Source organism: Carassius gibelio, chromosome B1 (genome assembly GCF_023724105.1).
Source record: "Carassius gibelio isolate Cgi1373 ecotype wild population from Czech Republic chromosome B1, carGib1.2-hapl.c, whole genome shotgun sequence".
Classification (NCBI taxonomy): domain Eukaryota; kingdom Metazoa; phylum Chordata; class Actinopteri; order Cypriniformes; family Cyprinidae; genus Carassius; species Carassius gibelio.
Window position 1 is genome coordinate 2240554 of NC_068396.1, and position 16436 is coordinate 2256989.

The 16436-nt window shown below is 40.0% G+C and overlaps 3 protein-coding genes across 3 annotated transcripts in view; all 3 read right to left on the reverse strand.

The window, feature by feature from the left end:
* The window catches only part of LOC127948783 (amyloid-beta A4 protein-like), a 64358-nt gene extending 62593 nt beyond the window's left edge, over nucleotides 1-1765 (reverse strand). The window contains exon 1 of the mRNA XM_052545488.1: nucleotides 1600-1765. Coding sequence (XP_052401448.1) covers nucleotides 1600-1659 — 60 coding nt within the window. The 5' untranslated portion in view covers nucleotides 1660-1765. The remainder of the gene's footprint in view (nucleotides 1-1599) is intronic.
* A 714-nt stretch (nucleotides 1766-2479) lies between these two features.
* Nucleotides 2480-8581, reverse strand: LOC127949148 (cysteine and tyrosine-rich protein 1). Its single transcript, XM_052546110.1, has 4 exons — nucleotides 8280-8581; nucleotides 6000-6099; nucleotides 4529-4689; nucleotides 2480-3418 (listed from the first exon to the last, which is right to left on the reverse strand). The coding sequence occupies exons 1-4, from the start codon at nucleotides 8347-8349 to the stop codon at nucleotides 3285-3287; spliced, it is 465 nt and encodes a 154-aa protein (XP_052402070.1). The 5' UTR covers nucleotides 8350-8581; the 3' UTR covers nucleotides 2480-3284.
* Nucleotides 8582-10219: 1638 nt separating this feature from the next.
* Nucleotides 10220-16116, reverse strand: LOC127949147 (A disintegrin and metalloproteinase with thrombospondin motifs 1). The gene is made up of 8 exons (XM_052546109.1): nucleotides 15286-16116; nucleotides 13849-14189; nucleotides 13456-13588; nucleotides 12916-13373; nucleotides 12649-12835; nucleotides 12395-12573; nucleotides 12123-12298; nucleotides 10220-12032 (listed from the first exon to the last, which is right to left on the reverse strand). The coding sequence occupies exons 1-8, from the start codon at nucleotides 15872-15874 to the stop codon at nucleotides 11318-11320; spliced, it is 2778 nt and encodes a 925-aa protein (XP_052402069.1). The 5' UTR covers nucleotides 15875-16116; the 3' UTR covers nucleotides 10220-11317.
* Nucleotides 16117-16436: the final 320 nt, after the last annotated feature.

Genomic DNA, 16436 nt, shown 5'->3' on the forward strand with positions numbered 1-16436 from the left:
AACGTTTGAAACATTCAAATCAGATTCATGATTCTCTGAAGCACTCAAACTCAGAAGAGATTGGAAATGACTGTGAGAGGATAAATAAAACCTCTAATTCATTGAGATATTGTAGTTTAATTCTGTACACTGACTGTAATCGGTTCATGAACACTGGTTATGTACGGGCCAGCGCTGTGATTGCACAGAAAGCTGTTGTGTTGGCTGTGAGCATCTCTTACCTGCTGACACACACATGTTACAGCCAAACAAAGCCTCTCATTCAGAGCCATCCCAGCGTGACCTTCACAGACCTCGAGCGCATCACTGGCGAACTCAAGCACCAACAACACAACACGCTGTCAGATGTGTATGCAAGGTACCGAAGAAAACCAACACAATATCAAATATTCCCAGCTGACAATGTGCAATCAAAAAACACTGTGATATCACAATGCACTGTTCACTTGGCCAAAAACAGTTCATTAACAAAAACACGTTAATATAGCTTTAATGAAAACATGGGCAATTATTATTTAGATCATCATATCGGTGGATATAAATATAAGAAAGTATAAAATCCTTGTGGTTCATTTACTGAACAAAGTGCATGGGAAAACAGGTTAAACTCTTGCATTAAAAAATACATAAAACATTAAGATACATATTAAATACATCTTCAACTGGCAGAGGAACACAAGAAGATACTATAGTATACATGTTTCCTTTAAATGAGCGTGAAACATCTATTAAATCTCCATTTCAAGACCAACAAAACCACAATCCACCAGAACACTGTTAGTAATAGCCAATCAATATCATTACTCTGTAGCACTAACACTAACAGCAACATCCCATAATATCTGTTTACATCATTCATTCTCTCATTACACTGATGGAATATGTGGTATTTTATAGACCGATGATTACAATATTCACATTTCATGGTTCTGGCACGGTACCCCAATGCTCATCCAAAAATACCATGGTACATTCCCCAAAAGAACCCAGCACCTCATCCTTTAAGAGTGTAGGAATGGTGAGAAGAGTGAGACACACACTGACCGCAGTGAGGAGAACTACAGGCCTAGCCCAACCCAGAGACAAGCTGTCTTACAGTCAAAAAATACACCTGAACTGATTGATAGCGTTAAAAAACACTGTAGCTCCAGTTGAGTTCAGCCGCCATATTGGACTGAGGAAAGATCAAAGACATCCCGACGTCAGAAAAATCATCACACACACACACACACACACACACACACACAGTGACAAGAACACGCCTGGTTTCCTCGATAAAAACCACAGGGAAGAGTGAATCATAATAAGGAATCAATCCCAAAAAATAAAACTCTAATTTCCCGGTTTCAGAAGATCCAGAAGAATCTCGTTATGATTCCTGTTGTTGATCAAACCCATCACTGAACACATTCCTCCATCACCAGCTGGACACACACCAAACACATACCCTAACAGTGTGTTTATTAATATTAATACACGGATCTGTTATACAGTAGCTACTCGTTTATCTCGCTCCTCGAGATTGTCGCTGCGCGTTCGTTCCATTGATGGTTACATTGTATCGAGTAATGATCGGCGTCGCTTTGGTGGATCTCTGACCTCAGCAGCGAGCGTCGATGTGACGGCCATCAGCAGAATGAAAAGCTCTCGACAGCCCATTCTTCTGTGTGCTGTGTGTCGACCAAATAATATCCGTTTGGTGTGAGATGTCTGTGAGGATCGCGTCGGCTCTGAGAAGAATGCGATGATGATGATGCGATGATCCTGCGATGAAGAGAACAGCGCGTCACTGGACAACGAGCGAATGAATGAACGCGACTCAAAATACTGACAACTACAATTAAAATCAAATCAAAGATTGCACTGTCTTATTCCAACTTATTTTTATTTTTATTTAAATATATTTTATTATTTATTTTATATGCAGTTGTATTCATATTTTTGATTTATTATTATTTATATAATCTTGAGATTATTTATTTCAGCTTTTCAGTTTACATAGCTTACGTTTCATGAATAATACCAAAAATATTTTACTTTTCATTTAGTTATCTGATTTTCAATCAATGTTTATTTTTTACTTAGTACTAATTGTAATTTATTTTTTACTATTTTCATTTTTAAAATGTTTTTTTTTTTTTTTTTACCTTAATCACTATATAATATGAGGAATTGTTCATCTAATGCATGCATTTTTTTTAATTACATTTATAAAATGAAAATCAAAACATTAAGTGTCATAGATTCTAGATTTTGTTCAAGCTGGAGAATTTAATTATGCTCATTCATGTTATTTGCTACCACCGTGTGGACGATCATGAAAACATTATTATAAATGTGCAAATCTTTTTATATTTGAATGTAGGCCACTATCTTGAATGTGTGTGCAAATTAGCTTTCAAAGACCTCAAAGAATAAAACATTTAGCCAATGAACTGTATGAGTGCTAATACATATGAACCACACTGGAAAACACGAGCACGCAGCCTTCAGTTTTATTAAGAAAAGTAAAAACAGACATAAATTGAATTCATGTTTTGGAGTGTTTTTCAGTAACAGTAGCCAACTACAAATATCCTACAACCAGTTTTTTTCAAATTCCTCTAAATAAATACATTTACCATTTTATTTTCACAGCTGATAAAAATTAATCACGACACAATATTCGAAAATCTTGAATCTGGAGGGTGTAAAAAAAAAAAAGTCCAAATGAAGTTCTTCGCAATGCATATTACTAATAAAAAATTTAGTTTTGATATATTTATGGTAGGAGATGTACAAAATATCTTCACGGAACATGATCTTTAATTAATAACCTAATGATTTTTGGCATAAAAGAAAAATCGATGATTTTAACCCGTGCAATGTTTTTTTTGGCTATTGATAAAAATATATCTGTGCTCCTTCAGTCTGCTTTTGTGCTCCAGGGACACAAATAATGTTACTCTGCACAACACACATGACGTTTACTCCCATATTAACAGTTTAATTTCACTGTTCTTCCATTCGACAATTAAAGAAATAACACTGATCTTCAACAAACTGCATCACAAGAAAACATATTTATATTTCGGAGTTGTCCTGGTCTCATGTTGCCTAATAAGGAAGGTCTATAAGTGTTTCTGAGACCATAAATGTCCACGTCATCAATAAAATTATTCCAATCCTTGGGTAAGACTCATCTTTGCGCTGGTCGAGTGAATGAAAATCCCTGCTTTAAGCACCAGTCTGGCATATTTTGTGTGTCCTCTCAAAATAACACACACACACACACAGACGGAGGCTCATTTGTGGCTGTAGCCTGGATAGGGTGGAGGTGGAGAGTAGTCTGAGTCTCTGGGTGGAGTGGGAGTGTACGGAGGCGGCCGTAGATCCGGAGGATACATCTCATAATCAAAGCTGTAAGGAGGAGGAGGACCTGAGAAGAATGGGACACAGGAGAGATTTATAGCCTCCATTTACATTTGGATCAACATGCAAAACTGCCAAATATATACATTATAGACGACGTGCATGCAGAAAGGGACATATAATAAGGTTACTCCCAACTGTGACGACAGACGGAAAAATTCAACAATCTATGAACATTTCTTAGATATGCATGCAACTCTGAATCATTATGTTATCTAGCACATTTTGATTTAAGAGTAGCCCTAAACTTAAGTTTTGACACATTTAAATGTTCAAAATATGCAACTTTGGCATCATCTTATTAAATATTCATAAATATGCAACTTACCAAAAAAAGTGATATAGATTTGATATAAAATGTCATAGCGTTTAAGTTTAGTTTTATCGTTGGTAAGTCAATTTTATATGGTTTCTGTGGGATTCATGAAGGTAAACTTAAGACTTCAAGATGTTTAAGACTAATGAAAACCATTTAAGGAATAAATTGGAGGGAAAACAACAGATAAATATACGTTCTAAATGTGAATTTATCTTGTATAAGCAACTTCCAAAAGATCGCCATTGCTTTTTAATTCATTTTACACACACACACACACACACGCACGCACACGCACACACACACAGTCACACACACGTTACTAAAACAAATGCTTAAAAAATACTGAATACTATTCTTTATTAATATTTTTGTTGTGTCTTAAACGAAGACTTCTTTAGAAACAGAATAACAGAAGACACAAAGTCTTGTTTTCTTTCTTACCTTTTAGAATCTGAAGAACCTTCTTTTGCCACAAAGATGCTTTTGTGAAACTGAAAGGTTCTTCAGATGTTAAAGGTTCCTTATATAACAATTCGAACAATAAAGGTTCTTCTATGGCATCCTGAAGCACCTTTATTTTTAAGAGTGTATTACACTTTCATAGTATTTTCTATAAATTATTGTTTAATGTGGGAAGTCATTATTCAGCTCAAAAATGTTATTCTCACCTGAGAGTGCAGTTAAATCGATAGTATTTCTGAATATTAATTGATTATAAGTGCAAGTTAGTTCAGTGGAATCCACTCTGTGAAGGCCTGTGTGTGTGTGTGTGTTGTGTTGTGTGTGTGTGTGTGTTACCTGGGTAGCTCTGAGTCACGGTGTTGATGTACGACGAGCCGAAGACGCCCACTCTCGCCCCGCGGCTGTTCTTCACACACATACAGATGCACAGGAAGATAGCGGCCACGGCACCCATCAGAAACACCACGCCAAACACGATCCCGGAGATCGCCGTTCCCCTGAACGAACAAAACACAAACCTGAGACTAACACAGCGATGCTCCAGTCATCGAACACTAACTACCTGAAGAGAAAATCAATATGTGCATGTATCGAGTCAGACCACACATGCTCTTATTTATTTGTCTCCTGATGGATCCCGACTCTTGAGCGATCAGGCACCTGACTAAAGACGGCACAAAAGACTTAACGTGTTGCTTTTCAATTGTCATTTTGAGTTTGGAGGAATGTGGGAGTGAGAGATTGAATCAAACAGCAATAATGCTGAAAAAAAAGGAAAAGCCATACCTAAGTTTGTCTGTAAACTTACGGACACTGAACAGCAAGTTCTTCTTGTTTATCATTTGTAATTGTTTTCCCCCTTTATTACTTTGTGTTTATAGCTATATAAATTCTTAACAATTGTTTTTATTTATTATTAAGATGTAATTATTTTAAAACGTAGCCTGCTAATATAATTTAATTAAAATGCACAAAATATACATTCTGACAGATTTCATAAAACAAGCTCATTTAAGTTTTAAATATGTTATCTCGGAATGTTCAAAACAACCCTTTTTTCTGAATGTTTAAAAACGTTATTCAAACGTTCCATTGTATCATTTTACAAACGTTACTTTTGATATTCTCCGAACATTCTGAAACAGGAAGTAACATTTTTTTAAAGTCTGGTGGTTTCCAACTATAAAGTTTCAGAAAAAAAAAGAAGAAAGAGAAGAGTTCTATGAACAATGTATACAATATATTTACATATTTTGAGATGTTCTGTTAACATTACTGTTCCACATTTTTGAGAGAGCATTGCTGCAATGTTAGTTGAAAGCCTCTATTAAAGAGAAATAATAAAGATATCAAAATAAGTTCAGTGTGTGAAATCATCTGAAGTCACTTTTATCACTTGAATACTGTGATCATTAAAATGTGTTTTGATTTATGCAAACTAGCATCAGAGTTATTAGATGTAATCAGACACGAGGGTTGATTATGGGATGTGAGGGGTTTCAGACTGAAGTGGAAAAGCAGCTGTGTGTGAGGGGGTGTGGAGGTCAGAGGTCAAGTGTGTGTGTGTGTTTTCTGCATATATGGCTGTATCATGTCATGGGTACAACTAATTTAAATTGGTCAATGAGGTTTCCACTTCCTGTGTCTTCATAAACTCAACACAGGCCAGTGTGAGGGGCAGGTTTAGGTGTAGAGTTAGGGTAAGGGGAGAGAAAATACAGTTTGGACAGTAAAGAAACATTATGCAACATTACATAGAAACTCAATGGGTGTAGGTGTGTGTGTGTGTGTGTGTGTGTGTACTTACGAGAGCACGTCTCCCACATACGCATAGTAAGAGCAGCAGAACGGAGGAACCCCATCACAGCAATACTCAATACAGCGGTCACACTGAGCGTCTCCACGGCCTAAAACACACACACACACACACACACACGTTTGTTTCTGTGAATTGTGAGGATTTCCATAGGCTTCTCTTACTTTTATTCTGACCAAATGTTATTTTCTATCCCCAAGCCTAAACCTACCCCTTACAGAAAACATGTTTGCACTCTCACTCTTTCAGAAAAACACTGTTTACTATTTTCTATCATGTTTTTCCCAAAATTCACACACACACACTCACACACACACACACACACACACACACACACACACACACACACACACACACACACACACTCACATACACACACACACACTTTTAATTAACTATATTGTGAACTGATTTATTGGATCACTGGCATCAGAAATACAATTTAATTCACACTTCCACTATTTAGCGATGTCTGTTATGATTAGGGAACATTTGCAATCACAATTTAGTTAAATGAGTACAATAAAATTTAAGTTAAATACTATTTTGGCCATTTTATTAAATGTCTATTTTTTAGTTTTCATTAGGTTTTAGTCATTTAGTACACTAAATAAAAAATGAGAAATGTTCCCACTGAAACATTTTTTTTTTTTCAATCAAAGGAATTGTTTTAATGGTTTTAGTTTTAATAATAATAACTGTTCACAATAAAAAACAAGCTCTTAATTAATTCACAAGTATGAATTTGAAGTGAATCACAATTTATTAGCTTTTAATTATATTTTTATGTTCTATTAGAATATTTATTTTTGTTGATTTTGTTTTTATATCATCTGTTAAGATTATTTTTCGATCCTGTATACGTAAAGCGCTTTTAGCATTGAAATAATGAAAAACATTTTAGTTAGAGATAATGTTTAAAATGTTTCAATATGTCCAGTGGAAAATAAGACACAGATAAAGATAAGGAATGCAGTGCAGTGTTTCACTTCTCTTGACCTGAAGGTAAAAGATGCTTTAAGAACATTACGGTGTATTAAGAGGAGTCTGATCCTGCAGAACGAATCATCAGCGCTTCATCATCTCAGAGCTCTTTAATGCACAAACACTCCAGCTGGATTCATGCTGGCATCAAACGCTATCGATCTGTGATTATGACACATTTCATGACTGGATAGCATTTGCATTGCTGCTGAAGAGTGTACACAGCACAAATCCATCTACATAGATCTGGGTCCATGCTTCTTATCTTGTCATGACATACTTGAAAAAGAGCTCCAAATATAACTATTTTAGCACTAACAGTCTGTAAATGCACATAGGATAAGGATAAGGATGGTTGGTACACAATTACAGCGCTATCTTGTCCTGCCCACAGTCATCGCAGTATAATTGGTGTAATTATGACTTCTGAAGCACCACAATTGGACTGGAGTCTGTTTGCATCTGGATTTCCAGAGCAAATGTGGGGCCCTGCAGACTGGGTGGTCCCCTAGAGGCCCCCGCTGTACCTTTGGGTCCTGCCGGTCAACACACACACACACACACACACACACACACACACACACACACACACACACACAGACACACATACACACTTCCAACATATATGTGTGTGAACTCCAGAAAAGTGTTCTATGATGCGATCAGATAAATACAGTTTCCATATACCTTGATATTTACTTAATACTTCAATTTATTTAAAAAAAATAGCAATTACTCTAAAGCAACTTTTTATTTACAGCATCAAAAAGATTACTCTTACACACAAGTAACTTTTCTTTGTGAGTTAGGAAACATAGTCGCTTTCACTAACGATTTTCACATTCTATAAATGTTACATTTATCCACTTTTTTTTTAAAGTAATGTTTATGGAACGTTCTTAGAACTTTATATTTGAGTGTTGAGAGAAAATGCCCTAAAGTAACATTCTCTAAACCTGATGTTTGAACCTTCTTGTTGTAACCTTTAGAAAATAACATTCTAATCTCAACAAGAAAACTGGACACAAATCATTTCCAACCGACACATTTGTTTCCTTGAGTCATTCCTGTAGCTTTAAACACTGTGGCGGTAAAATGAGAATTATAAATCATCACAGTGCAAAAATGTTGAGTGTAAGTCATAAAGTAACTTTAACAAACACACCTGGGATTTTTTAACCCGCTTCTCAAATTCTGAGTTACACGCGTGCCTTTCCTTGGTTTGTAATTTAAATAAACACTTTTAATTGATCTACTTCATAGCTCTCAAATATGAAACTACATTACCAGCAAAGAAGCACAGCAGCAGAGAGTCCCGCAACAACTTCCAACTCTTCTGTGAACTCGGGTTTTCCATGATGTTCTGTTGAGAAACCCTGGAGAACGCGTGTGACCAGCTCTGACATGTTATTTCATCTTTGCACAGCTGATCTGTAATCGTGCCATGTCTTGAATCTCTTTAGAAACTGTGCTTCTGTTGTTCTGAATCAGCGCACTCTTTTATCAATAAGACTCCACGTGTTCCTCGACTCGACCCTCATCACATCTTCTCATCGGAGTCCTCCCTCTTTGTCTGTAACTTCTTCTTTGCGCTGTCCTGCTGTTTTCTTTCCTTCGCCTCGATCCCCTCCCCCAGGAACGTCGCCCAGCGTGCACACGCCTCCGCCGTCACGACTCCTCATCATCACACAGACGTGAATGAAGCTGGTTATCTGAGGAACAACACTCGAGTGGAACACAATCATTCCGGGAACACGTTCGCACTCACAGATTGCGGCCTCATCTTCTCATCTGCCAGTGTCCCTGAGGTCTATCTTTAGATCCCTCTTCAGTCGTGTTTTCTCTGTGTGCAACATCCCTGACCTGAGCTCGACACGAAGAGTCAACAAGAGCACCTCAAAACACGTGCTTCACAGGATTATAGGCACAGATGTTTAGACTTAATTCACTTGATCAACTCAGTGGTGCACATATTTAGAACTCCTACCCAATCTCATGAAAGTGTGTATCATTACAATGAGTTTCTGTTGCTATTTTTCATGCTATTTATATAAAGAAATAGCCTTTGGCTTGCATCTGATGCGCAATGTTAAGGATTAGGGGTATGGGGTGGGTGCATATCATATGCATGCCAAAGGCTATTTCTTTATATAAATATCATGAAAAATAGCAACAGAAACTCATTGTAATGATAGGCATTTACATGAGATCGGACTCATTTAGAACTGAGGCCATAAATATAACCTCTTAAATTATTACCTATTTATCTGGATCCCCTACTCAATCAAAGTGAGTCGTTGACAAATAACATAAACTCAACTAACTAAAATCCATTAACTCAAGAAAGCATTTCTGAGTGTTTTTTTTAAGCTTGAGATGTTTTTCTTGTTTATTTGAATGTTAATGGAACATTCATTTGATGACATGCAGACATTACGGCGATGTTACATTTGAATGTTCTCTGAACATTCTGAAAAAAGTTGTACCATTTAAAAATGTTACATGAAGATCCAACTAAAGCATTTAAGAAAAGTATCATTCCATGAATGTTTTATAAATAAAGCTTTTTTCCTAATGTTTTGAAAGCAGATAATGAACGTTTTATTAATTTTACTGCATACTAGCCAATTTTCTGAAAATGTTTCCTGTTCAATTGAATGTTATTGTGTAAGGCAAAGTTTTTTACTGAGTGGTTGGTTGCAGATATTATTTAGCAGAAGGACTGGATGTGCATCCACCCTTGTAATATAATGACAAAACCTCTTAAATTATTAAAGCTTGTTATATAACAAAAGACTTCCTGGTTATAACCAGTAATGTGGTTACTACCTGTGCTATTGAATATGCCAGTCAAACAGGGTTTTCTTTGAACAGCTATTGATTGCTAATTAATTTAATTAAATTGATTTAATTCAGCTCAATGGACTGTCTTTGTCTGGTTCATAATGCAAGCATACAGCAGCTTTGTATTAATAATTGTCCTAATTAGATCTAGTCATGTTGATGCTCTTTTGAGTTTATTTTGATGTACGCATGTACTTAAATTAATGTACTTTATGTGTAAATTTATTGAAAACAATGCGCATAGAGTTCTGACTTTAGATTTAATGTAGCTCCATCATTTAGAGCAGATTATAAAATATAATGTAGTACCTTCACGATCCCCTAGGGGTCCCCAGTGCTTCAACGTCAGCAGCCACACCCAAAATAAGACACCATCTCAAAAATATTGGTCCACAAATCAATGTGTTACTTTATTCATAAACCTAAGGTTGTTGATATTGTATAAATACTCTAATATATAATCTACATCCTTCAGTTATTTCAATAATAATAATAACAAATAGAAATACAATAATTATACAAAAAAGCAACAAGATTATATTAAATGGGCTGTACAAAAATAAATAACGTTTGGATATTCTGTACAACTAGAAATACCTCATTACAAAGATACCTTCTCAGAAGGCAGGAGAGGATTACTTATGAAGTAGTAGTAGGAGAGAAGTCCCTCACCATATCTCTACACAAACACACAGAACTAACCTACACATACATAAACACGCACAAACACAGTCTCTCTTCAGGTATAGAACTTATGCTCTTTGGTCTCCCTCCCCATTAAAAACGTGATCCTTCTTGATCAGGTATGGCTTTGTAAAATGGTGAAAATATTAACCTAGGATGCTAAACTTAAAGCTAATGTGCATTGTTAAACTTAGTTATGAGGAAATGCATAATACCTGTTGTGGTGTTTGATTAGCAGCATGTGTGCCTAGCTGAGGTGAGATATGGCGTTGGTTTTGGCAAGAAAATGCATGTGTTAAATATGTGCCCTGAGCCAGAGTTTGCAACTTTGAAATGGAGAACCACTAGAGGGCGTTTCATATAACACCACTAGTAATTAACTCTTCTGTTACTGCTCATGACCCTGGCGATAGCTCCTACAGTATATGTTCCTATATGCTCTCTTGTGACAAACTAATCATGCCTGTCTAGTCCAGCTCAGACAGACTGTACAAATGCATAGCTATTTCATGCACTCTTTCATTAATCATCATACACACCCATGCACACTCAAAATCTAACATGCATGACATCACTATCCAAAGCAGCAGAAGTGGGAGTATTCTCATCCTCCATCACAGCTGTCAAGACAGGTGCACAGTGTGTCAGCTTTGTGCCCCCAGGGTTGGATGGGTGGGATTTGAAACACTGAAATAAGTTTGCTTGCAGTCTCGGTCGAAAGGGCACTTTGAATCCAAGGCACCAGATGTGCACAGTTACTGCTGTTCGAGGTTGTTTTCGAGCCTCAGTGTTCAGTTTCAACAGGGAGTCATGTTGCACAAATCCAGCAGAGGTCGTGGTCGATTTTTGGCATTGCAGCTCTCGTTAGGCATTGTGCGGCCATCGTGTCCGATGCAGCGCAGAGTGCGCTTGCGAAAGCCTCTGCCACAGGTTTTGGAACAAGCGGACCACTCCCCGAGCAACCAGGATGGGCAAACCTGCCGAGCACAGGGTCGCAATGATACAGGGCGCAGCTCTTCAGGACAGTCTTTTGATTGGCGGCCATGTGCATCAAGACAGATGACGGCTCGATTCTGGATACCATCGCCGCAGGTCTTCGAACAAGGACCCCACTCACGTAGGACCCATGTGGCATCTCCTGCTTCACTAATAACGTTAATGGACGGCCGTTTTGACCCACTGGGGCGTGGTGCAAAGTAGCTGTATTTTACGCGAGGTCGGGGGGAATCACCGACTGACAGCACCTGGATGGTAAGAGGCTCAGGTAAGGGAGCAAAGCTTCGCAGGCGCTCTAGCATAGCAGAGGAACCGCTGTATCGCAGCAGTGCACCTTTCAGTGTGATATCAGTCTCTAAAGTGTTCAGCTTATAGTCGCCGTTCAGCAGGTATGTGCCATCTTGCCTGCGAACTGCTAGGTAGCTGTTGTCTGGTTGGCGGCCTTCAAAAGAGCGCTGTTTAACATCTAGGTGCGTGGCACCGGCTGGAATCGTCACTACATCTTGGTAGCCGGCTCTAAAGTTCAGAAACAAGGACAGGTCAGATTAAACAGAAATCTGAGAGGGAATTTTGGAAAACTCTAACTGGCGAAGATTGTGGGCTTACCTAGCACGTTCCATTGATCCAGAAACTTTCTTGCAAGTCGATCCATCTCCTCCACAGATGCCACATTTGTCAAAACGCTTACTTGAGCCAATGACCCTGTCACAGCCAGCTTTCACACACTGGCCTTGGACGCAGACTGAGGTGGAATCGGGGGTGCATGGTGTACCATCAGCCACCTGAAGGGATTGGAACGGACCTTGGATTAAACATCTCCAGTGCATCCAACTACACCACTGTTAGAGTTTACAACTCAAGCTTTTTGGAACACTCACCTTTGGCTTCAGAATGAAGAAGTAGCCTGTTCCCTTTGCTCGGCACATCAACTTGCAGCGGTCCTTGGGAGACACCCCGGCATACTTTGGCACCCACTCGACGCCATCTCCTGAGCCAAATGACAACTGAGAGGAGATGTCATTGTGGGCCAAACACTGCTCCTCACGGAATGTCAAACCTGTGCAAATAAACACAGTTGTAAATCAAGCGGCTTGGATGTAGTTGGGAAAACAGCGATAGGACCATTCCTTACCATTGCTATCGGGGCAGGTCTCTGTGTTGCAGGAACGATACTGAATTCTCTTGCCCTCACAGTATTTTCCTCCATTTTTGGGTAGGGGATTGTCACACTCTCTGATAGAGTACTGCACACCTCCTCCACAGGTACGGGAGCAATCTCCCCAAGGTCCCCAGGCTCCCCATCCGCCATTGACTGGAGTCTAACAAGTGAAAGGACAGAACTGTCAGTCACAAATCACAAATAACATAAATTCTGTATGGCTCACCAAATGGTGCTCACCTGATACTTGGCAGCCTCGAACCTTCTCAAACATTGGCCTGCCATACAATAGCTGTCAGACCCGCAAGGCGTCCCATCGGCCCATGGAAAGTTCTTGGTTTGGCAGACGACCAAGCCATTTGCAGTTGTGACCATGCACCAAAGGGCGGCACAGGTGGTGATCTGGTCCGGACAGTGCTGGGAATCCTCTCCAAATGTGAGACGGCACTGTCTGTCGGCATCGTAAACTGAACCTGGCAGAGTTTGAGGTAACTGCTGAGGCTTCTGGGGCTTGTCCAGCAAACACTCCCCATGGCCATTGTCCAGGAAGCTTGTGACCATCATAGCACTGCAAAAAGACCAGGGCTGTAGCTGGTTCAGATTTGACAAGGTTGAGGCCATCATGTGGGTACTCCACTGGTCGCCATTAAGACTGGCACATTGTTTGGCATCATCATGGGGCATGTTGAGCACGTGACCTACATAAGAAGCACAATTATTAACTTGACCTACACCTGCATAGTTTATAGTTTTTACATAGGACAATGGAGATGTGCCTACCAAGCTCATGTGCAACTGTGAAGGCTGCCTGCAGACCGTCATCTTCAATAATGGAGCAACTTCGTTCTGTATCACATGCGGTGCCAACATCCGCCATCCCCAGAGTATCACAGGAATGAGCTCCACAAAGATCCTGAAAGGAACAGTGTGCATTAGTGTGAGCTGTGCTTTATAATTAATTACTCACATTGTAAAAACTAAAGGCTCCAGAGGGGTGTTTTGCAGGGATGCCATAGAAGAACCATTATAGGAATCTTTCAGTGAACAGTTCTTAAACGAACCATTTTACGAACATTTTACAAATCTAAAGCATTTGAAATGTTTCTTCAAGGAACCATCGATGTCAGTAAAGACCCTTTATTTTAAAGATGAGACCAGGAGTGATAAACTCACCTTTCTGGTGAACAGCACTGCTGTGTCGTAGTGCTCCGCGTGCCGGTCACTTGATGGGTTGTGCTGTCTCTGCCACTGGCAGAAGTTCCTGAGCGTAAGCGCAGCATTGGTGGACACCTGGGGACCATGCTCTTCATCGTACACAACAAGCAGCTTCACAACTGCCAGAGTGATTGAATTACGAATGGTGGGGTGTCGATATAGACGAGATGCCACCGACATGATGGTCAGCAGATAGGGTTTGAGCCCAGCGCCGTGAAATTCTGCCATTGACTGGTCTGCCACAATCATGATTTCCAAATATCGAGGAGTGGACACAAAGCGCCGAGATCTGTGATGTGCTGGAGAATGAGAAGATAATAATTAAAACCAATGGTTAAATCAGAAAAAAACGTTTATTTAAAAGTTATTTACCAGAGTAAAAAGTGTCTTGCGTTTAATGACTTTTCCAAATTGATGACATGTATGTTTTATTTAAAAAGCCAATAGGCTTTAACCATAATTTCCTACTTTTTACTTCTAGTCAGCGTCAGGTGATAATAGAGGGAGGGATTAGAATATCTAGAGAGCATGGAGATATATTTGTAGACGCCTATGAGTGCAAGATGACGTCATCGTTAATATATTGTTGTTGTTTTTTTACCTAACGGCTGTATTTAAAAGGCGTGTCCACTTTTATGTGTCCACATGGATGACTCAAAGCTATTAAAACTAAATGCAATTTTGATGGGAAATAATAAAATGGTGTTTTATAACTGAAAAAAAGTAGAGAACTGTGACCTTAAAAGACTGAAAGGGAGTTAATGCTGAGCTTGCATACTTTTCCATTTGACTAAACTTCTGCTCCGCCCTGCTAATAACTTTTCCAAAACCTGCGCACTTTTTACGTGAAACGTTGGCGGAAATACAAGCCATCTCCAGTCCTCCGGTGCTGATCTGCGCCACATGCGGTACCAGGAGGAGAACTTCCACGTCTCTCCAGCCCATTCTCTCCCGCCTCCCTCTCCCCCAACCCTCAGCCCTGCGTCCCCTCCCCTCCTCCTGCGTAAGTGGAGAGATTTCTGCCCTCTCCAAGTTAACCCTCGCCTTGCTTTTAGAGACGACTCGTCTGCGCTTTAGAATGGTTTTTTATTTAAGATGCGTTTAAACGCGCTGGCAGAACAAGTGTGCTATTTGCAGTTAATGCAAATCCCAACTAAAATACGCGATTTGGTGTTTAGTGCGTTAATCCAGACACAGAACTCTGCTTAATTCGCTCCTCACCTCGCCAGCGCGCACTGAATGACGCGGAGTCACCGAGTTTATTCGGGTTACCGGAGGCGTGCGCGAAATGTCACCGGGGAAGAAAAAAAATCTCAGTAACCTAATAATAAAATAGAACGAAACTTTTCCATGCACAGGATCGATAACCATAAAGTTTTATTCTAAAATATTTACCTTTCGACTCAGACAGGATGCGCTCTGTGTCAGATTCGGTTGGTTTCTCGGTGACCCGTTCCTCCTCTTCGTTCACCCCACACTTCGAACCGTTTTCCTCATCAGAGAACCCCCGTTTTCTTCTGCGAATGATGTGGGTGTCTCCATCTGAAGCCTGTCCGCTGGCGTTAGCAGGCTGAATGAAATACTCTTGGCCGCCGGTGTAGAAGCCGCCTCGCAGTCCGTTGCACAGATTGATCGCCGCAGCGGAGAGCTCTTCTCCGTTCACGGTTCCCGAGAAGAAGCACCGAGCCTCTCCAGCGCTGTCAAACTCATCGGACTCCGGTTTCCCGACCATCTGGAACACAAACCCAGGCGCTAAAAAGGTCTGGTCCGGTTCCAGATCCAACAGCATCTGATTTCCAAAGACGTCCAAGCGATAGACGCGTCTCTCGGATTGCTTTTCCCGTGCTTCTGCTGTGTGGGTCGGTTCGGTGTCGTACGATTCGAGATGGACCGGCACCACGGTGCTCTCTTCCCAGGCGCTCTGCGCCGCGTTTACGCACAGGACTGCGACAAAACCCAGTATGACGCGCAAAAGAGACATCATTATATTCCCGATGGGTTCTCAAGGGCACCCGATTGAAATCCTCACAAACTTTTAGTTCTTTGAGAATGTGACTCCAAAAGCCGGTGTATCACAGAAACACAACCAGAAAACTGCAACAGGTACCAATCCAGAGCTTCGAATGGAAATGAGAATAATAGAACGATCACGAGAAGAGTTTTAAAAGGGGTCTTGGAGAAATGTTCTCACTGTCTCCTCGGGTCTCAGCTCTCCTTCTGTCTTAGAAGCTAGAAGCCCGGCTCTCTATTTATGCTCAGATACAGGACCACCCCTTTCCTGAATCCCCTTTGATCTGCTGCAGCCAAATCTAGTACGCAGCAGAGCACTGGAGCACAGCCACAATCATCAATCATCACAGAGCAACACTTAAACCATCAAAAACTCCTGAATTAGTCATTGAAACTCCTTCTCCGTCTATATGTGCAATTTGCATTCACATGATTTATATAACTTTTAAACTCCATTCCTAGACTAAGATGATGACTAAGATGAAGTGCACTAATATGTCAGTATGACACAAGGTTATTGAGGACGTCAGGAGACA

Excerpts from the sequence above, each read along its gene's own strand:
- LOC127949147 (XM_052546109.1), bottom strand. The coding sequence starts at position 15,874 with ATGATGTCTCTTTTGCGCGTCATACTGGGTTTTGTCGCAGTCCTGTGC. Across the intron at positions 14,190-15,285 it reads CATCCTGTCTGAGTCGAAAG|CACATCACAGATCTCGGCGC; the intron begins GTAAATATTTTA and ends CTCATTCTCCAG. Across the intron at positions 13,374-13,455 it reads CACAGTTGCACATGAGCTTG|GTCACGTGCTCAACATGCCC; the intron begins GTAGGCACATCT and ends CTTCTTATGTAG.
- LOC127949148 (XM_052546110.1), bottom strand. The coding sequence starts at position 8,349 with ATGGAAAACCCGAGTTCACAGAAGAGTTGGAAGTTGTTGCGGGACTCT. Across the intron at positions 4,690-5,999 it reads TATGTGGGAGACGTGCTCTC|GGGAACGGCGATCTCCGGGA; the intron begins GTAAGTACACAC and ends TTGTTCGTTCAG. Across the intron at positions 3,419-4,528 it reads CGTGACTCAGAGCTACCCAG|GTCCTCCTCCTCCTTACAGC; the intron begins GTAACACACACA and ends CATTCTTCTCAG.